We start from the raw sequence: 23,264 nt of genomic DNA on the forward strand, positions 1-23,264 counted from the left end.
GGCAGCTTTCCCATCTGCCAGTGGTGGTAAGGGATGGGAGTAAGGGAGCACCATCTCTGTGCCAGCAAATGAGTGGTGGGGCCAGCTCTCCTACACTCTCCCCACAAGGGCCAGCTCCATGATGCTGCTTGGATGAGGCACATGGCCTGCAGGTAAGAGACTGGGCCAGCTCTCCACAGTGCCACATCCAGTGAGGGGTGAGACCAATTATGCACAGTACTTGGACATCTACACGGTCCCCAGCTGCCCCAATCAGGGACATCCCCATGTTCTCTAGTGGTAATATGAGCCATGCGCATCAACCCTGACCACTGCCTCTGCATAGCCACGCACTCAGACATGACCCTCAGAGGCTGGACTTCACCCTGGCCCCAGATGGTGGGGCTTGTCATTCACAACCAGTTCCTCCTCTCTACCTTCGAGTCTCCAGTTCCATCTCTCTCCATAATGCTCAAGCTGCTCCACTTCTCTTTCTCTCCCATCTGACCACCACATACATGCACACTGTGGTGGCTTGTGCCACAGGCTGGCCACATGGCTAGTGGGCCCCTGGGTGACATCCTCTGTTAGTGCTTCGTGGCATAGCAACAGTGGGTATATATGTCCTGCCTGTGCTGTGCACTAGGGGGAGGTCTGTGGGTGGCACGGTGGTCCATCGTCTCTGTCTCTCTTCCTCTTCTTCACTGCACTGCCTGGATTGGATTGGATTTTTGTGAGTCTTAGGTATTAGATAGCTTTGGCCATCAAGCCAGGCATCAACTAGGATGAACAAAGGCCTGCCATCTGCTCTGCCCCTAAGCAATGCCACCAACAAGGTGTCTCTCTGCCCATCACCAGGGGTTTGTTTATCCTTTAGTTTTTGTTTGCTTATTTTAAATCTAGTTGGGTTAATACCATTACCAGGGAAGCAGAGGCAGGAGGATCTCTGTGAGTTTGAGGCCAACCTGGGCTACTCACGAGTTTCTCTCTGGCTTGAGTTAAACAGCCAGAATCTGCCTTTAAAAAAAATTTCAAGTAAAAACTATAGAATGAAAAGTACAATACATATTAACACATATTTCACCTGAAATTAATAGATTGATACTTATAAGAAAGGAAAGGTCAGCAAAGCGGGAACCAGAGAAAAGATCTAAACTGCATCTGGGGAGGGGTATACAGACAGATTCTCAGTGATGGCAGTGCACGGGCTTGAAAGAGGAGGGGTTGAAAATGCTGCATGAAAACATTTAAGAAATAAAGCCTCTCTCCTAAATGTAGTGCAAGAGAAGAGCAGTCACTGGCCCAAGAACCTCAGTGGCCACCATGAGGAATCGATGCGAAGAGCATCATGTTTAATCACAGCACAGTCAGCCGCAAGAAGCTGCAGGGAAGAGGAAAACTTTAAGGCCAGCTGTAGCCAAACGTGATGGTCTCTGCCTGCAATCTCAATACTCAGGCTGAGGCAAAAGGATCTATGATCCAAGCCAGCCTGGGCTACACAGCGAGACCCTCTCTGAAACAACAAACAAGGCTGGAGGGGTGGCAAAAAGCAGTGGGTTTGATCCCTAGTACCACATGAACCAAATGTAGCAATGCACACCTGTAAACTCCAGCACTCAGGAGGTGGAGATGGAAAAATGGGAAGTTCAAGGTCATTATCGGGTACACGGTTAGTTCAGTCATTTTAGGATACAAGAGACCCTGTATAAAAACCAAAAGCAGATGGGGAAACATCTGTCTACACAGGCACTGACTGCCCAGTTAAGGAGGCACCAGTAATTATCACAGTCAATGTTCACAAGGTGGACTCAGCCAGAATGTCTTAAACTAATGAATGTCATACAGCTCATTTGATATTTTCAAAACGTCTTTATTGTATGTGCATGAGTATTTTGCCTCTATGTGTGTCTGTGCTCCACTGTGTGCCTGGCACCCTGGGAGACCAGAAGAAGGTGCTGGATCTCTGGGCCTAAAGTTACAGATGGTTGTGAGCCATCACTCCAGTACTGAGAATCACATTCAGATCCTAGAGTAGCTGGTACTCTTAACAGCCGAACCATATCTTCAGCCCCTTATCTAATTTTTCTAATAGCTCTCTGAGTTAGATCTTCATACTATCCCCATTTTACAGATGAGGGAAAACGAGGTACTTAGTAGGAAAAGTAGAAATTGACTCTGAAGCTTGAGCTCCCCGCAGGGCACCTGATTGTCTTGGGCCACCAAAAGGGCAAGGGTTATGTAGAGATGGCCCAAACAAGGCCACTTTGGTGCTTTTGACATTGTTGGAGCTTTGAATTATACAAAGAGCCATATCAAGATAACCCACATGCATGAGCTACACCTGTTACCAGAGGATGTGGTTGTGCTGTAGACTCCTTTTTGCCATCCAGTAAGTCCTATGGGCTCCAACCTGTCTTTCTCACCAGTCTCCAGCTTCAGATGCCTAGCCTGTGGCTCCAGCAGCAGACCTCTCAACACTAGCCTCTTACAGAGAGAATACCAGCCATGTATTGCTAAAAGCCTGTTATTAGATCCTTGGGATTGAATCCCACCTCTCTAATAGAGCTTCATCTCTCCTCAACCAAAATGTTCTTCGCTCAGCTCCACTGGAAGAACACCACATGGTTGGGCATGGTGGCATGTGTCTGTACTCCCACCATTAAGGAGACTTAGGTAGGAGAAGTTTGAGTTTGAGGCCAGCTAATGTAATAGTATCCAGACTCAAAACAAAATACAAGGGTGCCATATAACTGCTCTTGCCCCAGTGTCTTCTCCAGTTACTTCTGTGGTCTAAGAAATGATATAAAAACTCAGTAGTCTGTAACTATTCCATTAAGCTGTGAGCCAGGAATTCAGATGTGCCACAGTGGAATGGTTTCTCTCTCTTCTTCACAACCAGAACCCTGATAGGGAGACTGTATGATTGAGAGTAAAGTACAGGTGAGGTAATTTGGCAGCTAGGGGCTGGGATTATCTGGAGGCAACGTTCCAAACATGCCAGTTGAGGAGTACTATCTATCATGTACTATGAACCCTCAATTTCTCAGGCTCTGGCTTGTTCAAAGTTCTATGTGATGGCGTCCCAGTGGACAGAGCAGATGTCACCTGGCTTTTAACTAACCACCTGTTCTCTGACCTTGGACATCAGGTCCCTTGGCTTCATGGTTCTGGTGTTACCAGTACAAATTGGTACCACACACAGACTTGTAAGGATGGAGAATGGAGAAGTGTCAGAATCTCCTGGCAATCTGGGGGGGATGTTGGGGCTGTTTCTGGAGAAGCAACCACGGCATCTTTACATATTCCTCCCAGCCCTGACTGTCCCGTCTCTACCTGAATTGCCTACTGGTCTGAGCTATCCTATGGGATTGGATTTAGAGAGGTCATCTGGCAGCTGGCCCTGGCTGCTGCATCTCCCTGTGGGATGCACCCTCAGCATGCAGCAGTTTCCTCCCAGCCCGAGTGTTTGCTGTCAGAGGATGGGGGAGGGGTGGGGGAGGTGCTTCAGCTAACAGTAGCATCTTCATAAACATGTCCCTGGAAGTAAGAGGGGGCAGGCCCTCAATGTGCTGTGTGACTCACTTGACCAGGTCCTAGGCAGAAAGCGGAGCAGGTGACATGTTCACCCCATGGTAGAAAAGGACTCCCTGCCCAGTCCAGATCAGCTCTCTGGCTCATGGTGTCCTGTAAGGTTTGTAGTGTCTTCCAGGAAGGGAAGAAATTGACAGACGGGGGGTGCGGGGGTGGGAGGGTGGGGGAGGGCTAGGTAGGCTGAGGAGAAGCAGAAAAAATAATGTTTCCTGAACAAAAGGGTGGCAATCCAGGGAGAGGGAGCCATAGTGGGTCTGTCTTTTTGGAAACCAGGAATATATCCCATGGTACCTTGCTGTAAGAGAGGACCATTAAAGTTTCCTCCTAGTTTGTGCCTAAATGTTACCAGCAGCACTAACACTTTTCAAAGAAGAGTTATCACTGATATCAAGCAGTGAGCGAGCCTGTGCACGGGACTTGGGGTCTCCCCTCTCTGCACTCCTGCAGTGACCTTCCACTGACCAGCTCAACCGATCTAATGCATTTGAAGAATGTTTGTCTGGGCATTACTGTCACCTTTCCTTCTCTACTCGGAGCCACCAGTCTTAGTGTTCCACTCACTTGGCCATTCACAGTTGACTCTACCAGGTGTTCTCTGAACAGCCCCCAAGTCACAGCTGAGAACTGAGGCTGGCAGGGTCACATAGCAGGGGCTTGGGATTCAGGTCTAGCCCACTTGCCCACCCAGCACACAGTCCTTGACCCTGTAACCAGACCTTCCCAGGTGACCTTGGTGAACCTGGCAGTATTGTTGGAATGTGGCTCACTTATGCTGCAGGGAAGAAAGCTCATAATAGGTGACTCAGGGAGTGGGTTTAACAGTTTTCCTCTAGTTTGGTCCCCAACCCAGCCACGGTACTTTCAGTATCCTAATCCACTGCCACATGCTAGCCTTCTGCAGGGATGAAGTGGTTTGGAAAGGAGACTATGAGGAGGAGGGTGCTGGGAGCTTAGTAGGGCAACCCACAGAAAGAGTGAGCAGGGGTCCCTGGCCTCCCATCAGTCACTTGCATAGCTGCAGCTGCTCAAGCCTATTACCTGAGGCCGGTGGGAGTGCTTTGCCTACATATGGCACCCCAGTAATGTCAGCCTTCAGGGAGTGGAGCAGGCTGGTGAGCCAGGAGCAGAGTCGGCCCATCTTCCCGTGCCAAAGGAGGGAGCCCCGCCCAGGCCGCCAAAGCAGGCAGGAGAGAGGCTGGGCCAGCTGGGGCTGGAGCTAGTGTGACATCACCAGGCGGCCGCCCCTGTCTGGAGCTGAGGGGAGGCCCAGAGCTTTTCTGGGGCCTGGGGGATCCTCTTGCACTGGTGGGCGGAGAGAAGTGCCTGCAGCCAACCAGGGTCAGGCTGTGCTCACAGTTTCCTCTGGCGGCATGTAAAGGCTCCACAAAGGACCTAGGAGTTCAACTGAGGCTGCTGCTGTCGGCCTGGGGATGGACCCCAAGCCCTGAGTGGTGCTGTTGGACCCAAGACCTGCAAGAAGCACGTACTAAGGCAGCTGCGGACCACACTGTGAGGCAGAGCAGGTTGGAAGCAGCTCCAGTGACACCAGAGCCAGCCTCATCCCTAAGAGCTTCCGAGAGCACAGACTGCTGCCAGCTGAGGCCAGTAAGGCAGGGCTGCTCGGCAGCCAGTCCAGCCTGAGACTCGGGAACTCTCCCGGAGGCCACAGCCAGGCTGTCCTGCTGATGGCACCGTGAAGCATGTGAAGCGCGCTGCTGCAGGGCCAAGAAGGAGAGAAGAGGTAAGGGGCCAGCTCTCAACTGCAACAGCCAGGGGAAGAGGGGTTTGAGATGGGCAACCCTGACTCCTACAGCTTCGGTGTGCAGCTGGACCCCACAGGGGTCATACCTTGCTTTTGCCTGGAGCCAAATCAAGCATCTGACCAGGCAGAGGACTGTGAATACTTGGGCAGGGTGGTGTAGAGGCATAAGTACACTGGGCTGGGATGCTGAGGACTTCATCGGTGAGCCCCACTCACCTCTTTCAGACAAAGAGCCTCTGGGGTGAGCTGGTTTGGCTGTTGGACACAGGGTAGTAGCTGGGTATGTGCATGTGTGTAGGTGCATATCTGAAAGGGCAACAGGCAGAGAGCTGCAGAACAGTGGAGGACTGGGCAAGCTGTGTTCAAGCTGGGGACTCTTGCACACCCAGCCAGGCTAGAGAATATGCTACAGCAGAAGCAGATGTAATGCGGATCTGAGGCAGTGGGGGCCTCTGTTCAGAAAGTGCCTTGGGCCAGGCAGCACTGGCTGCCAGCGTGCCAGGAGCAGAGGCGTCCTGTGCGCGGGACAGAACATGTCACCCACAAGTTTCTGTCAGTAGGACTGGGGCAAAGTGCTGCCCCGACTTTTCCTCTGTGCCCAAGGATACAGGAGATGGAACCCAGGTCTCCAATCAGCAGGATGTGGCTGAGAAACTGGAGGACAGGGTTTTCTAGCAGCCTAGTGAGAGGACACAGCAGGCGCCACTTATGGAGTCTCTTGAAAGAGCTCGGCATGAGATAACACTTCCAAACAGAAATTCTCTGCTGATCCCTCCCTCTCTCTCCCGGTAACATCTGTGTCACGGGTCAGCTATTGCCTCTGCTGTGGGATTAGGAGAGTTCCCAGAGGCCAGTGTTGTTACTCAGAAAATGAGCCCTTTTTATAGGGGTAAGAAGACTGAGAACACAAGTTCCAAAGCTAGCTCAATGCTCTCCACATGGGTTCTTCCAAGTACAGGCCTAGTATGGCAGCGATTATGAGCTGGCTCCTCATCTGAGCTCTGTTAAGTGGAAGATCACAGCTTTTCTAACCCTCAGTTTCCTGATCTGTGAAAAAGAGGCCCGAGAGCCCAGCTGAGCAGGCATCTGCAGCAACCCCACAGCATATACCTAATACCTCTGTCTCACAGATGAGGAAGTCCGGCATGCAACTTCAGGGCTATTTCAAGTCACACATCACTGTTCTCCAGCCCAGTGCCTGTGTACAGTCCCTAAAAATATGGTTACCAGTTATTGAGAGCCCCACCATCAGAACTGCCCAGAGAGGAGAACAAGTACCCCAATTCTTTCCCTGGCCTGGATACATTCTCTAAAGCGGTGGTTCTTAACCTGTGGGTTGCAACCACATCAGATATCCTACATATCAGATATTTGCATTACAATTCAAAACAGGAGCAAAATTACAGTTAAGAAGTAGCAATGAAATAGCTTTATGGTTGGGAGACTGTGTGGTCACAACAACATGACAAACTGTATTAAAGGGTATTAAAGTACCTTTATTTTATATTTTATTTATCATATATATTATTCATATATTTATATTTAAATATAAAATAATAAAAGGGTATTAAAATGTATTAAAGATACTTTGCATCTCGAACTGGGCTTTGGGGCCACCTGCAGCATTCCTCCATCCTAGAAGTACACTGTAAGAAAACATACAACTAGACCAAAACTTCTAACACCACTCTCACAGGCAGGATGCTATCCTGTACCGCCCTTGGCTGATACTCATCTGCCTACTGGCATCCCTGTCAGTGCCACAGGAATAGGAAAATGGAGCTTCCTTGTTCCCACAAGAGGACCACCGTTGCACCTGTCTTGAAGTTATAGAGGGACAAGCAGAGAACAGACTCCAGCAAGCCTGGCCATAGTGACTATTGCCACACAACACCAGTGTATCTGAACCCAGGGACAGAGGTTTCCTGGGTTCTCGGAGGCATCTGGAAAGCGGCTGTGCAGTACATGCTTCCAGCCCAGGATTCTGGTGTGAGTGACACTGAAGGCTTCTTACTATAGTGTGGACTTGGTGGCTTTCTGGCCTCTGCAAAGGTTCTGACTGACTGTGTGACTCTGGCTAAGACAAATAGATTACCACTGGGCAAGGGGAACACAGCAGAGATAGGAGGACAGCATGTATGATTCTGGAGACTCTGGCCCAGCATGGCTGTGGGCTCACAGGCAAGAACCCCACAAAAGTTGCCCACTGGGCTTAGTGGGCAGGCACTCAATCTTTCCCCCACCCTAGCTTGTCCAAGCTAATAGCTATGTGAACCATGGGCTTTGAACCTAGCACTGTGGCTCCAAAGCCCACTCCCTCTTCCATCCTACTCCACTACTCCACATGGTATCCTGGCCTCTCTGTCCTGATGCTTCCCTGGTTTCCCTGCTGCCTCCTCTGTGGGGCCCACATCGGCAGCCTGGGAAGCAGAGCTGCATGGTCCACACTGTTCCCACCCTGTGTGTGAAAGGCAGTGCTTTGGGTTCATCCACCTGACAGGATAGACATTCTGGTAGGCATGCTCTCATCACTACTGGGGGAATCCTTTGAGGCTACTGTGTGGGAGCTCAGCATCTACCCTGGGCCACACCTAACAGCTCCTGAGGCAGCATCAGGCATCTGGAAACAAACAAGACAGACAGTCTCCCGGAAGGGCAGGTATAACTCAGCCTCTGGCCTCTCACTGAATCACAGCCTACTTTATCTGGAATGTTCTCAACTTAGAGAGCACACCGTAGAACAGTTGTGGTAGAACCTAAACGCACTAGGATGAGGCAGGCAGACTGTAAACAATCCCACAAACACCCAGCAGATGGCATGAGTCATAAGAGGTGGCCCTGGGAGCTGATACAGAAGTGGAAACTGAGGCTCAGAAACATAGTATCTTCCAAGGCCTCTCCATCAGTGGCCCACAAAGGAGGAACCTGAGCTCTAAGCTGTCCCTCCAGGCCAGCTCACAGTCTGCTACAGCCATGCAGTAGAAATCTCTGTGAAGAACTGAAGGATAGAGAAGTGAATCTTTCTTATAAACTTATGGAAAACACCAAAGAGGTTACTTAACCTCATGCAGATTGGAGTTTGTGGTGATAGACAGTACACATCAGAATCCTTATTTGGGGGAAGTGTCTGTGGCCAAGCTATATCCTGCTCCTAACAGGAGCAGGGGGTGGGGGTCTGGTGGGGTTGTTACAGCATCCGGTTCCATGTACACATCACCGTGAGACACATTCTGATCACAGGAATGCTAAGATGCTGGGTGTGGAGCCAGACCTCTGACAATTGAGCCATTGTGCAGATCCACTCCCTGGTGAAACTGGCCTGTCCTGAGGCCAGCAGCCCTAGAGACGTGGCCTCTGCTACTCAGTTCTCAAACAGGCAGATAGAGACCACCACAGAAGGAGCTCTTATCTTCATCTCCCAAAGATTCCCAAGCCTGCCAAGGAACCTACTCCAACCTCTGCCATGGCAGGTTATACTGCCTTTGCCCTGCTGAATGCTTCTCCAGAATCTACCCTAGACAGCAGAGGAGATCTGTAGGGTGGATGAGTCCATGAGCAATGAGACAAACCTCAGGCACTTTGCCTCCCCCAAAATCCACCACCTCTAGTCCCCATCCTGGTTGGGTCATGGGGCCCCTTAGCTCTCCTGCGTGCTGTCACCCGAGTTAGGAATGACTGCTGCTGAGGGCCCCTGGAGCACAGGGCCCTCATCTCTTTTTGCTTGCTCCATCTCTTACAAGTAGTCAGAATATATGGAATAAATGTAGTCCTTGGCGTCTAGTTGCCAAGGTGCTGCACTAGCAGCTGGGCATTCTGAGGTGACTCTAAGAAGCTCACACTCTGGGGCAGCCAGCCAGTACAGTCTGAGCTCTGGGTGCTGGGTGGACATGACTATTCTTGCAAGCTGGAGTAGAGAGGCGACTTCTCCAGAGAGGTGGCCTTAAAAAGTTACCTTAGAAAGGAAGACAGATGCACAGCAGGTAGAATTGTGGGAAAAGGCTCTCCAGGCAGAAAGCACATGAAGGTACGATGCATGTAAGGATGCTGACTTGATGCCATTCGAGTGTTATTCAGACCTGGAGTCCATATGGAGTGAAATGTAGGGTAGTGTATTAGCCTAGCACACCAAATGACCTGGGTTTAATTGCCTAACACTCCCTAAACTAGGCACTGACACACAGGGCCTGACATCCCAGCAGGAGGATCAGGAGAATCATGGGCATACCAGCCTTGGCCAGCCCCTGGTCCACTGGGACTACATGAGACTCTTCTCACACCCACCCAGATGCAGGGAGCTACTTAGGAGCATGTGGGTAAGAAAGCTGGCTCGGAGCCCACCCCTACCATCTGGCAGCTTTGCTCCTGGCCCTTGTCCTCATCCTTTGGCTCCATTTGTTCATCTCTGAAATGGGGATGATCGAAGTTCCTACTTATAGAGTGCCTGTGCTGTGTGAAGGGGGCATCTCGGTTGGCTGAGGTGACAGCTTCTGTGTCAGCTACTCAGCGGGGCTCAGGAGAGAAGCTCAGGGCAATGCCCAGGTTTTCCAGGAAGCTGCCTGGGGTAGTGGTGTGTAGCCAGCCTCAGACACCTCCCACCCTGGCCCCCAGTCCAGGGCTCCAGAGCACACTAGGCACTACAGGAAATACAGCAGCCAACTCAGAAGCTGGACTCTCAAATGGCTTCTCCAGACAGTCCCTGCTTCTGCTTTGTTCTCCATGACTCCTGGCACAGAGGGTTCAGTGTGTGGACTTTAGGGGAATCTCAAAATGGTTCCCTAATAATGCAGCAAGAAAAAAGTAACAGCAGTCTCCTCGTCATCCTGGCCTAGGCACCCAGCTAACCACATCCCTATGATCTCACGGAGTGACCACAGTCCGCCTCCACATATTCAGCCTTCCCTGGAAGCCAGCGGCTCACCCATGGCATGTACACGAGAGCCCGGGACTTGAGGCTTGCCCCACCCATCTCCATCACTCCTGCAAGCACAGCTGGAGGATATGATCCTACCCTCTGTGCTTCTCTGGTCTGTGCCTCTGCCCAAGTCGCCCACAACAGGGCTGACGCCAGGATGGAGCCAGACTGGTAGATGGGAAGGCTAAATCAGTGGGTGATAGAAGGCTGAGTGGAGAGGGACTTATACAAAGGTCTGACAATTGCTAAGCTTGTGAAGTAAGGAGTTGGCTACAGCCTCCCTGGGGGCCCTCATGGTCTCTAGTGAGGGATGATTCACAGGATCCTGGGTTAAGAAGGGTGGCAGTTGGAGACTGGTTATTCCCACCCAGGCCTCCAGGCTTGGAGTGAATCATGGAGGACAAATGATACACAGTTCCTTCTCCAGGTTGCCCAAGGTGAGTCTATCACTGTTTGTCTGTGATGCCCATTCTGGGGTCGCTCTGCTCACAGGATGAAGAAGCTCTTTCTAATATCCAACAAGACTCACCCTTGTACTGACTTGAAAGTCAAGTCTGCTCAACAGTAAGAAGCTACTGCATCCCGGCCGTTAGACAAACAAACAGGAGTCTCACATTCATAGTGGTGGAGAGGTGACCTTGGAGTGAGGGCACGGGGCTGGCACTGATCATCAAATATGGTCTGATGTTTACTCCAGGCGACCTAACACCTGGAGCCTGGGTTTTCCTTGTTGCTCCATGCAGGTGTGATCTGCATCCTAGGTCAGGAGTCAATCCTGTGTTTCCTGGGTGCTAGTAATAATAATCATAGAGGATCCCCCCTACCTGGAGCTATCTTTGCAGAGCTATGAAAGCCAACAAGACAGAGTATAGGGGGACACACATGTACAACAAAGCAGACAGCCAGTGTTCACACCACTGCTGCCACATTCCCCACCTGATGGCTCTGTTCAGAAACTTACTCTGCAGCTGGTCCCTTCCCCAGCGACAGGTTGGAGACCACTCTGCAGGCATGCTGGGTCTTCCTGTAGCTTTTATAGTACTAACTATTTGCTGCTGCTTATGTTTTTGCTGGGCTCTCTGGTTTCCTGATCTTGGACTTGCCATCTCCATCCATGCTCTTATTCTTCAGACCCAGCAAAGCACAGAAGCTGGGGGAGAGGGCCAGCCAAACACACATGGGCCTTGTGGCCTTGGCAAAGGTCATGTCTTAGGTCTCCAGCATGGCTGGGATACCTCCTCAGGTTTGTGCTCACAGCTGGCAGTGAAGTGCTAGCTAGGGTGGAGAAGTGTATTCTTCCAGAAGAATACAACTGATTGACCAGGATAGCTCCTAAGAGCCAATCCTGCAGACCCCAAGAGCACCCCTAGTCTCCTCCTGCCTAGAGGATCAGAGGCTTTTCTTGGGGTTTCCTGTCACACTGGCACTTCTACAGCAGACCTACTTTGGTGTTTCTAGTGTACCTGCTGCCTGGTTCTGCTACTTCGTAGTTCCATGATATAAGTCAACAGTCAGTCTCAGCACCCCCCCTCCAGTCTTGAATGCACCTTTGTGATAACTAGACAGATGTAATGGGGGTAATAACATACGCCTCCAGTCCCAGCACTGGGGAACTAGAGGCAGGCAGGGCTGATCCTCAGCTTCACAGGGAGTTGAGAGCCAGCCTGAGACACATGTGACCCTATTTAAGGGAAAAGGAAAGAGACTACTAGAAATACATGAGCCCACAAAGACCATGAGTGTGAGTGCTCACCACCAAAGTTCCTTAGCATTTCAGCAGTCAAATGGGGGGACTGCCCTGCTGTCACTCAGGATGCAGGTGTGGCCTCCAGCACCTGGCTACATGGCTGTGCTGAAGCAATAGGCTTTCCCAATGGGCTGCAGGGAGACTCAGTGACATGATACAAAGTGCTTGGTTCCTAGAACTAATTTGCCACAACTATTTTTATTATTTGAACTTTTGATAATCTTTGTGATAAGAACTCAGAAGCATATCCAAGGCCTGAAGCTTCTGCCACTAGGCAGGGGGCAGCTCTGTATTACCAAAATGATGCTTCATCCCAGGCTCCAGTGCTGTGATGGCCAGAGGGATGCAGACACGGAGTGTGTGGCCCCATCGCACAGGCTGATGGGGACCCTCAGACAGCCTACTGGAGGCTGGGTGAGACCCAAGCCCAGGGGGTCCTCCCCACGTGCAAAGGCTGCCCTGCCACGTGGTCACTGCAGCCTTGCTGTTAGGGAGAGGGAAGCCCGGCACAATGGAAACTCCTTACCACACAATGTGGAAAAGCGATTCCGAACGGTGTTTTCATTTTAATTTCTAAGCCAAGGAAAACAGTTGGGTTTGCTTTTCTTTGTTGGTCATGGGGAGAAAGCAAGGAGGGGCACTTTGCCTAGAGTTGAGTTAGTCTCCAGCCTAAGATGGCTGGAATGCTGGGGGGTTACTTCTCTTGGGATGCAATTAGCTGAATAAATATCAAGAAAGCAAAAGTAAACAGACTCATTACTGCCCATTCAGAACTGCCAAACTAGCAGAGGATGGTTTAGAATCCTTAGGGAAAACAAATACTTGCGATAGAGGCTGAGGGACGCATCCGAGCACAGCCCTAGTGAAGCCCCTTGGTGGTCTAGCTTGGACTTTACCTGCTGCATGTCCCTAGGCAGCACACCCTGTCTGCCTGGATGCCAAGCGTCTCCCTTCACTGGTCACTAACACTGCTGACTTACCTAGAGTGAGGGTGTCAGCCCCCACAGGGGACTCAGATCCTTTCTGAAAAGCACCAGATTCCAAATTACCCCAGCAAGCTCAGGCCCATACAGATGGAACCGGAAGCTCGGATTCCGACAGGACACATGGTGACTACCATGTCATCCTGAGCTTTAAGTCAAGTACAACACCAATACTAGACTCTGGGCATTGGAGTGGTCAGAACATGTGTGAGAAGCACAAGTCAAGTTTGGTTTGTTTTTAGTCTAATGATGGCAAGCTATGTTCTTCCGGGAAAAGGGGTTCAGTGACGATGTCCCCAGCCACCCACCATGTACCAGCACTGGGCAGCTACCCAGGGTCAGAACTTGGTCTAAGCAGAACTTGTGACTGGTCCTAGGTTCTCTTCCTCCCAGAGGGCAATGGCATCCTACCCACTGTACAGCCATCATCTGTGCTCCTCAGTGGTGCTCTGCTGTGCTTGCTATCACGTGGTCATCATAGATTAACATAGAATGTTAATTCTATCCTCATGTTTCTTTACCCAATGTGCAATGGGGATTGAACCACCCCTTCCACAAAGGAGGTGCTCAGTCTAAAGGATCTCAAGTCCAAAGACAATGAGGACCCATAGTTGAAAGGGACAGACCCCACCATAAAAAGTACAGCATATCTTCCAGGTGTGGAAGCCCAGGAATGTTTAGAAACAAAGTTTTCCCTCTGGTGCCAAGTTGCCTCCATGGCATTCTGACAGTTTCTTGGCCACAGCACAGAGGTATTTGTCACCAAGTAAGCAGGTGAGCTGCCCACAGAAGGTGTGGCAGGAGGGCCAACCCTAGCCTGGAGCCCCACTTCTCCCCATTCTTCTACAATGGGGGTGTAATCATCAGCTCCCAGGGAACCAAAGCTTTGGAAACCAGGCAAACATTGTTAAACCATCCTGTTTCCACTGAAGCCCCACCTCTCCACAGAGCAGCTCTCCATTAAATACCCTCCCTGCCTGGCCCAGTAGGCCTTCTCTGACTGTTGGAACCAAACATGGGCTCTGGACTTCAGTAGAAAACAGCCCAGTGGAGCCCCATGGAGAACAGGGTCTGATCTGCAGCAGCCCATTGGCTGGTCCATGGTGCAGCCTGCAGCCAGGGATTCCCAAAGCAGCTTCCATGGGCTCCTGTGCCACAGCCATATTCAGCAGATTTGAATGTGAAATGCACAAGTGATAATGTTGGTGGCTTTCAATTGCTAACAGCCATCAGCGTAGGGCTGAATTCCAGTTGTGCCACCTTCTAGCCTTGCGATATGGGATGAAGAATATCTAGGTCTGGTGAGATGGGCCAGTGAGTAAGAGTTCTTGCCACCAAGCCTGATGATCTGAGGCAGACATGATAGGACAGAACTGACTCCTGCAAGTTGTCCTCTGACCTCTGCAAGTGTGAATGGCACTTGTGCTCCTACATATATATATGCAAATAAATGTATGTTGTACAAATTAAGAAGCAGAACAGCTGCCATCAAGGACACTGTAAGAGCACAGAGAAGCAGCCCTGGGTCAGGCACATGGCGACACTCCATCCATGAATGCTATGGATGTTACCAGTGAATCTGACCAATGACCTCTGCCTCACACGGGCTCCCTGCTTGCTTGTCCTGTCTCCATAGCTCTCTCCACTGCACTGCAGTTCTTGCTGTTTTTTTTCACACATACATTACCCCACCACCACATACTGGCCAAGTGTCTCTATTCTGGGTCAGGCAGTAGACATTACAAATGGTACAGGGACCAAAACTGACTCCCCAGAGGCGCTGACATTTGGGAGTAGGGACAGCAGAAATGGGTGACAAGGACTCTGAGGGAAAGTGGGGGTCACAATCTTAGGTTAGTTTTAGAAGTGGGAGAGAGCATGTCACTGTAAAGCTGATCTTTGAGCAAAGACAGGAAGGAGAAAGGAAGTGAGTAACAAAGAAACAGGGGAGAGGTGGATCAAGAGTGGAGTCCTTAGTACCTGAGAGCCTGAGGGACAGCCAGATGGCCTGAGTGGCTGCAGGAAGTGACTGAGCAGGGAAAGAACCAGAGATGAGATCTAGGAGGGGACAGAAGCTGGGCCAGGGAGGGCCCCAAGAGTCCTCACCTTTCACTTTAAGGTGAGAAGCTGTTGGAGGTCTTGGATTGAAGAGCTACTCCAGAATCCACTGGACTTTTATAAAGGATCCCTCTGGCTGTCAGGGGACAGGGACAGGGTTGCAAGTTTGGAGGCAGCTGTAATAATCCAGGTACACAGTGAAGGCAGGGAGTATAGGTGACAATGGGGAGTGGCTGAGGCCAGCAGGGGCATTGGGGAGCCCTTCTAAGCTATGGCTACCACACCTCTGTGGTGCATTAGAGGCAGGGGTTAGAGGAGCTAAGGAGCTGAGGAATACTTCAAAGGGCTGTGCCCTGAGTGACTAGAACAGTTGCTATTTGCTAACACAGGAAAGAAACCAGTGGAGGTGGAGCAAGGGTGGGGAAGAGCAGCTGAGAGGGAGGGACAGGGAGGAAGAAGACCTCCCATACAGACCCCTGCAAAGTGGGCGGAGGGTAGAGACTGATGGGGTCAGGTAGGGGAGAAGCTGTCTGAGAACTGTGAGAGTGGGCAAGCCTCTGGAGGACTCTGCCAAAGAGAAAGGAAGACAAATAGAAAAGTAGCTGGAGAGGAGCTGTGAGCAGCAGCAGGGGTATAGGAAAAGCAGACTGGGAAGACTGCTGGAGTGGTGCCCTTCAGGGGCCTGCAAGAAGGACAGCACTCATCCTAGCATCCCTCTTGGCCCATCTAGCTCATCCCCCAAGAGTCAGTACAAAGTTCACTTTCTCAGGGAAGTGCTCCTGACCCCCTCTCTTGGGTCAGGGCCCTGTCATAACCTTTCACAACACATGACTGCTCCTTCTTACAGTTCTTGGGAACTCTGGTGATATGGAAGCCCCGTGAGAGCAGCCATAGCCCCAGCATCCAGTAAGCACACTGCCTGGCACACCTGTATGTCCAAGGAACTTATGGGGAAGGGATAGATACTGTCCAGGAAATGAGTCAGAGACACATGCCTAACTTGATCACTCTGCAACGATCGGGACCCTGAAGACACTGGCTGTTACAAGAATTTGGGTTTAAAAGAAGTCAGATTATTCCTGTTTGGGCCTTTGTAGCTCAGCTAAAACTGAGACAAAGTCTTTTTCTGACACTGCCACATTAAGTGAGCAAGCACATCCCATTCTGTGTCTGGCAGCTCATTCAGTTAGCTGAAAAGCCTTTTCAATGCTACATTCTAGGGACAGGAGGTTGTGAGAGACCCTGTATCTGCCCTTACAGAGCCAATTCTTGGGCTCTGGGTATGGCAGATCCCTTTTCCTTTTTACCTCTGCAGGGCCCCACAATCTACCAAGATTTCAATAACAATCGTTCTCTGTGACTCCAGGAGAGCGGAACGTAGTCTCCCCAACATGTATTTGGGGAATGTCCTACTTGCACAAGCCACTGGCAGATGGGGCTGTCACTGACCTTATTTCTCCACTCTCAGGCTTTCAGTTCATAAAGACCAACCAGCACACTGCAAGGACCATGAGGCCACTCTGTATGACCTACTGGTGGCTTGGACTGCTGGCCACTGTTGGAGCTGCCACAGGCCCAGAGGCTGATGTTGAGGGCACAGAGGATGGTTCGCAGAGAGAGTACATTTACCTCAACAGGTACAAGCGGGCAGGTGAGTCCCCTGACAAGTGCACCTACACCTTCATTGTGCCTCAACAGCGGGTCACGGGTGCAATTTGTGTCAATTCCAAGGAGCCCGAGGTGCACCTGGAGAACCGTGTGCACAAGCAGGAGCTGGAGCTGCTCAACAATGAGCTGCTTAAGCAGAAGCGGCAGATTGAGACGCTGCAGCAGCTGGTAGAGGTGGATGGCGGCATTGTGAGCGAGGTGAAGCTGCTACGCAAGGAGAGCCGCAACATGAACTCTCGGGTCACGCAGCTGTACATGCAACTCCTACATGAGATCATTCGAAAGCGAGACAATGCGCTGGAGCTCTCCCAGCTGGAGAACAGGATCCTGAACCAGACAGCTGACATGCTGCAGCTGGCTAGCAAGTACAAGGACCTGGAACACAAGTTCCAGCACCTGGCTATGCTGGCACACAACCAATCAGAGGTCATTGCCCAGCTGGAAGAGCACTGCCAACGTGTACCTGCAGCCAGGCCTGTGCCCCAGCCACCCCCAGCTGCTCCACCTCGGGTCTACCAACCACCCACCTACAACCGCATCATCAACCAGATTTCCACCAATGAGATCCAGAGTGACCAGAATCTGAAGGTGCTGCCACCCTCCCTGCCTACCATGCCTGCCCTTACCAGTCTCCCATCTTCCACTGATAAGCCATCAGGTAAGTCCTTTGGGGAGCCCGGCTCACATGGGCCTCTGAGCCTCTCAGCCTGGGGGAACATGTGGGCATGTGAGTCCTAAGACAGTTGCATAATCCTCTAGCCATCCCCTGGGATGGCTGCTGGAGTTAGCGGAGTTGGGTTGATGGGAACGAGGGACAGCACTGCACCAATAAGGTGGTAGAAGGTAGAACCTGGAAGCTAGAAGCAATGGGTGTCAGCTCTGGTCTCTGAGAGGAAAGAACCCAGTCCTGGATATTCCAAGGCTTTGCACTTGTCCTGTCTTGGTGTCTCACCTGTAGGCTCTCATGCCTGTGTTAGCCCAGAGCTAACTGTCTGGAAATATCACATGATAAACACCAGGCCAGTGGAAGAGTGCTATAAAGTTCAAAGTTAATGCTTCGAAGGGACTAGGGGACCAGAAGAAAGTTTCCTTTGGTTAGTTGCTGCCTAGTTCTCAATAAGACTTCCATACACCCTCAGCACATGTCAGTGGGACTCTGGGGACACTGTTTTGGAAGAATGGGGTCCTTGGGAGCATACCCTGGGAAGTGTAACCAAGATACTGCACTGGGATTTTCATGAGGGTCACTTACTAGGCCTGCAGCTCCTTAGGAACAGGTTGACTAACCTGTTCACAGCCTAAAGATGCTCAGGTGGAGCTGGGCCTCTGCTTCAGACACATGGAAACAGAGTCACAGCTTCTCAGGAGGATGTCATGAAAACACAATGTGCTATCATGTCACCAGGGGTTGCCCTCCACTGTCTTGGTGAAAACTATGGTCCCTGGCCTTCAGGAGCCCACTGTGGCAAGGCAGCAGGTGTATGAAGACTCTGGCAAATCCTCAGTGTAGGGGAGCAGGCTGGAGGATTCCTCTCCAGGGGCCCAGTTCCTGGAGCTAGGCTTCTCCTTTATCTAGGCAGTGTTATTTTCCACTTGTGCTAAATTATTTCATCTCTGAAAAAGTTAACCTATGACTGTGCATGAGCACCAACTTCTTTGTTGACAGGAAGATACTGAAAAGGTCCTTTGTGCTTATTTCACACTTTAAAAAATAAACCAGTACTGCACTGGACCTGTGTGTATGAGGGTGGCTAGTGGGCAGATCAAGGATGGACAGGCAAGTGGGGGCAGGGAAAGCTAGGCTTATGACACCAGCATATGCCATAGCAGCTTGGAAGAAAGACCTGGACTAAGTGGGGTGGCAAGCAGATGTGCAGAGTGGACCATCCTTCCTCCTTCTGTTGGCAAGGTCTGGGCAGAAGGCAAGTCACCCTGTCCCTGGGTTCCGCATCTAAGCCTATGGGTAGGCTTTATTTCAGTCTGTTCCCAGATGACAGTTCTAGGACATGAAAGAGTGCAGACTGGGTCCATGGTAAACTGAGCCTCCTTTGATCACGGTCTTTGCATCTTAAAACAAGGAGACTGGAGTGAAGAGTTTGTCTTCAGCTCTGTGTCCAGTGCCTGATGAGCGTGCCATCTGCACCCACACCTGGTTTACAGCAGAGGTCACAGGCAGGGTGGAGTGCATTCTGTGTTCTGACAGAATACCCAGAGTGACACTGCCCTTGGGCACCACATGAAGGCTCAGGCATGCTTACAACCAGGCTGGTGTCACAGTCACCCAGGCCTCCTTTCAAGTTGGGATCTCTGGTTTCTAACTCAACCATCTCAGGACATTTTCTGAGCAGGAACAAAATGGGGATAAACACCTGGACCTGCCATGGCCCTCACTCCTTCTTCCCTATTTGCTCAGGAGAAAGCTATTTAAATCGGCTGAAATGCAGCTCAGCTGGTAGTGTCTGCCTAACACACACAAAGCACTGAGGTATGGTGCCATGTGTCTGTAATCTTAGAACTCTGGAGACGGAGGCAGGAGGAGCACAAGCTCAAAGTCATCCTTGACTTTCTCTACATATGGAGTTCAAAAACAAATATACAATAGTTGTTTGTTTGTTCTGTTTTGTTTTAAACTCTTCTGAGCCTTAACTTTCTTCATGTGAGGACACAGGAACAGAGTTATAGCTTCTCTGGAGGATGTCATGAAAATACAATGTGCTATGATGTCACTAAGGGTTGCCAATATTGCCTGTGCCCTCCACTGACTTGGTGAAAACTATGGTCCCTGGCCTCCAGGAACCCAGTGTGGGGAGGTGGCAGGTGTATGAAGGTGTCTGGAATCTGCCCTGCCTCCAATCACATTTATTCCTCAAATTCCACATAGCAGGTCTGACAAGATTTCTCTGGAAGGACCCAAATTTCTGGAACACTGTGAGAACTTATGAAGCCAGCATATCAAAATACCAAGAATACAATGAGCATTGTCTGGCCACTATACAGAACAGTGTATATAGTGTGCTCAGTGTCCAACAGAAAGGCAGAGGAAGGACTATGGAGTCACTGAGGTAACGTGACCAAATCCTGCTGGACAGCACGAATGATTCAGAGATGAAACTTCTGTCTTGCATCTTGAAGGCTTTGTAATTTTATCAGGTGAGCCTGGTAGTAGAGACACCAAGTTACTAGTTGGCTCCTGATGGAAGTGGGTCTGTAGAAAGCCCCAAGGGCATAGCCCTGCTCTTAGCCTCTCAAATGGCCCTAGCACAGCTGTTTATAACCCAAAGCAGGCTGTGGCACCTGTGGTCTGCTATACTAAGGCAGTCTCCGTGAGTACCCATGCTCACTCACCGGGCATGAGATGACCTGTGTGTTCTCTAATGTCTCTCTCTTTCTCTGTGTGTCCACCTTACCACTGAGTGTCTACATAAGGGCAGACAGAGCAGGGAGGAGGGTGGCAATGGAAAGGCCCTACCTTTCCTGGGTTTGGACTGATCTGGGATGAAAAAGAAGATAGTCTCCAGGACTGAGCCTTGGTCCAACCAATGGGCAGAGAGTGCTTATCAGCCCCTTTCCAGCTCAGGCAGGTCTGGTCCTGAAAGACAAAAACCCCTCTGTGTTCTCCAGAGCCTTGGCTTGCTGCCACCACTCAACCAGAAACACCTTTACAATCAAAAACCTTGCACTCAGGCCGCCACAGTCTTTGGCTTCCCTCTAGGACGCTCAGAGCCATCAGTCTTTTGTCCCATTGTTGTGGCTGCTCAAGAATCAGCATGCCCTTCTCCAAAAGGCCAAGGCCACAGTCCCTTATCTGAAGCTGACCTCAGGACTTGCTCCCAGCCATAGTCAGTGGCAGGCTGGCCCAGGGCCAGGAGGTACCTGAGCTAGGATGAGGGATCCACATAAGTCCTAGCCTAGCCTCCCTGGCTTCACATCTAGGTCCCACCTCACTCGGGGCTGGTCACACAGGGAATAGTTGGTTTGGACGGTGCTTACAATGTTGCCTGAGCCAATGGCCCACCCATGGCCCTCTGCTCTTAGAAGTCCTAACAGGGGACACAGCCCTGCTGCTGTTTGAGGACAGCTTTGGAGGTCATTCTCTAAGGAGCAGAGGAAAGGGCAGATGAACTCTGACCTCACCCCAGGCAGCCGCTACCACACGTCACTCTCTGGTCACAAAGCCTACTGTGGAGATGGCTAAGAAGCACAGTACTGCCAGCCACCAGTAATACAGCATGGCTTTCCTAGAAATATGTCTTTTAAAAGGCAACCAAGGGGAGGGTGCACACTTTTTTTTTTTTTGCCTGCCTCTGCCTCCCAAGTGCTGGGATTAAAGGCATGCGCCACCACCACCCTGCTGGTGCACTCTTTTAATCCCAGCATTTGGGAGGCAGAGGCAGACAGATTCTGTAAGGCCAGTCTTATCTACAGAGTGAGTTCCAGAACAGCCAGGGCTACACAGAGAGACCCTGTCTCAAAAAAATTAAAACAGAAAACAAAAAGCCCACCTACAACAACATCAAAAACTTCAACAGGTTCAGTTACATCTAGGTATTGTCTCTTTTGCTTATCGAGTTTCTCCAGGGTTAAAGGAAGAACCTTGTCAGAACTGCTAAGGCACCTTGGTCCCTTGTGTGACCTCCCTGTCACACGGCCTCCTGGTGCAGAGCAGACATGGGCCACTGCACTTCCAGGATCCTCAGGTTCTAAGTTACTCAGCCACAATTACACGGCCTGCAATCCAGGGAACACCTTGGGCACTGTGTGGGAAAACTGCTCTAGGAATATGTGACTTAGCACTGACCACTACAGGCCTGGCTTCTGTCAGTTTTATGTGTGTATTTGTAGGGGCTTGTGGGGACCTTACAATGCCACACAGACACAGCAGCTACTGCCATACCAGGCACGACATGCCAATCCTCATCAGTCCTCAAAACCCAGGATGTGTACTTGATGACCAGGCCACAGGTCTTTGGAAGCTTCTGGTAGATCCAGCTGTTAGCTCCTGGGTTATATGTTAGCCTCTCACAGACAGCTGGGCCTAAGGTCACGTTCTCCTTACATATTTACTCTCCATGCTACCACCCTTCTCAGGGCCATACTGCTTCAGCGACAACACAGTGGGCATGTGCAAACTACTCTCTCATCCTAGGCCTCTGGAGCCATGGCTTAGAGAAGCTGACCAACAGGACTTTCTAGATAGATGTCCCCATGGTTTTATCTCACATGTCCTGAGATAGAAACTATGAACAGCAGACCATGGCTGCCCAGCACAGCAGCATGTCTTAAAACTGCCTCGGTTTACATCACTGTAGAGAAAGGGTACTGGGCCCAAGGTGATAGAGCTGGGATGTGATGCTTCAGGTGAGGAGTACTGGCTAGCCCTGATTGTTGCTTAGCCTTTGGGGCTGTGGAGACTGAGGGGAGAGCCTCCTGGTCTCCACCTCTGAACTGTATATCCTTTCCCCTGCACTGTACTTGCTTTTTCATAAAATGTTTTCTTAAATGAGTTAAGATTTCCAAAATCCATTACAGCAGACATTTCAAAGAACATTCCTTGTTAGCTTCTGCCTAAACAAAAGCCACTAGAGGCAGGAGGTTCCAGGGCCATCTTCCTTGCACCCCCACCCTCCAGAGATCTGCAGAATTGATCACAAAGGGCCTTTGAGTGTGGCTCATAGCTATCCCTCCACCCCTCAGGCCCCGTTCCAAGGATGACTGTGGCGGAAGGCCCGGGCTATTTGCAGGAGATAAACTATCAACTTTGTGACTGTTGGAAGTTGGGCATCTGGCATCTCAGGGCCTGGAAATCACACAGTCTGGCATTTCTCAAGCCAGAAGTAATCGAGAAAATCCTGGAGATTGGGCTTCTGTGGCTAGCTTGCTAGCTACATAAATGGATCACTGTGGTGAATTTACTTGGTTGATTGTACAGTACAGTCACGGCAGTCCGCCAAATTCATTTTTGAAAAGAGAAAGCAGAACTGAGCTAGCTAGTACTGTCCTGCTGGGTATCTAAACCATCAGGCTCAGTAGGCATATGATGAAGGTAATGGCAGACACTTGTTAAGGAGGGCTGCAGGGACCTGCTCATGGGACACTGGAGAGGGTCCCTTCCTGACTGCCCATCAACTTCAGTCTCCCTGGGGTGACTGCGTCCAGAGTGCCTTGGCAACACCTGAATCTCAGAGGAGATAGAGTGCTGAAGCCAAGTCAGAATGTCATCTATGCTCTCTTTTTAAGTCATCTCTGTGCTCTTTAGACACAGTATTTTAAGATTTTGTATACATAGACTAAATTGATAAGGAAATCAAACACTATTTTAAATGACAAAGACAGTAATTAATTTTTCCTTTTATGCTGAGACTGGGTGGCCTATGTGATTTTCTTATGGGGAGTTTCTCAAAGCCCAGCAAAGGCAGCATGTGGAACTATTCTGACACACAGGGCCTCCATTGCACGCAGTCTGCTTCAGATACTCCCACAGAAATGATTTTGTTTTTAAGATTTGCTTTGGAGACAGATGACCATCTGCCACAGAGGTCTCTGTTTTTCAGGTTCTTTTTTTTT

At 50.5% G+C, this 23,264-nt stretch overlaps 2 protein-coding genes across 13 annotated transcripts in view; one reads left to right on the forward strand and one right to left on the reverse strand.

Moving 5' to 3' along the window:
• The window catches only part of Ralgps1 (Ral GEF with PH domain and SH3 binding motif 1), a 244,145-nt gene that overhangs the window by 77,693 nt on the left and 143,188 nt on the right, over positions 1 to 23,264 (reverse strand). The window lies entirely within an intron of this gene.
• Positions 4,822 to 23,264, forward strand: part of Angptl2 (angiopoietin like 2) — a 31,979-nt gene continuing 13,536 nt past the window's right edge. The window contains exons 1-2 of the mRNA XM_031369907.1: positions 4,822 to 5,311; positions 16,501 to 17,358. Coding sequence (XP_031225767.1) covers positions 16,542 to 17,358 — 817 coding nt within the window. The 5' untranslated portion in view covers positions 4,822 to 5,311; positions 16,501 to 16,541. The remainder of the gene's footprint in view (positions 5,312 to 16,500; positions 17,359 to 23,264) is intronic.

Source organism: Mastomys coucha, unplaced genomic scaffold, assembly GCF_008632895.1.
Source record: "Mastomys coucha isolate ucsf_1 unplaced genomic scaffold, UCSF_Mcou_1 pScaffold15, whole genome shotgun sequence".
Taxonomy (NCBI): domain Eukaryota; kingdom Metazoa; phylum Chordata; class Mammalia; order Rodentia; family Muridae; genus Mastomys; species Mastomys coucha.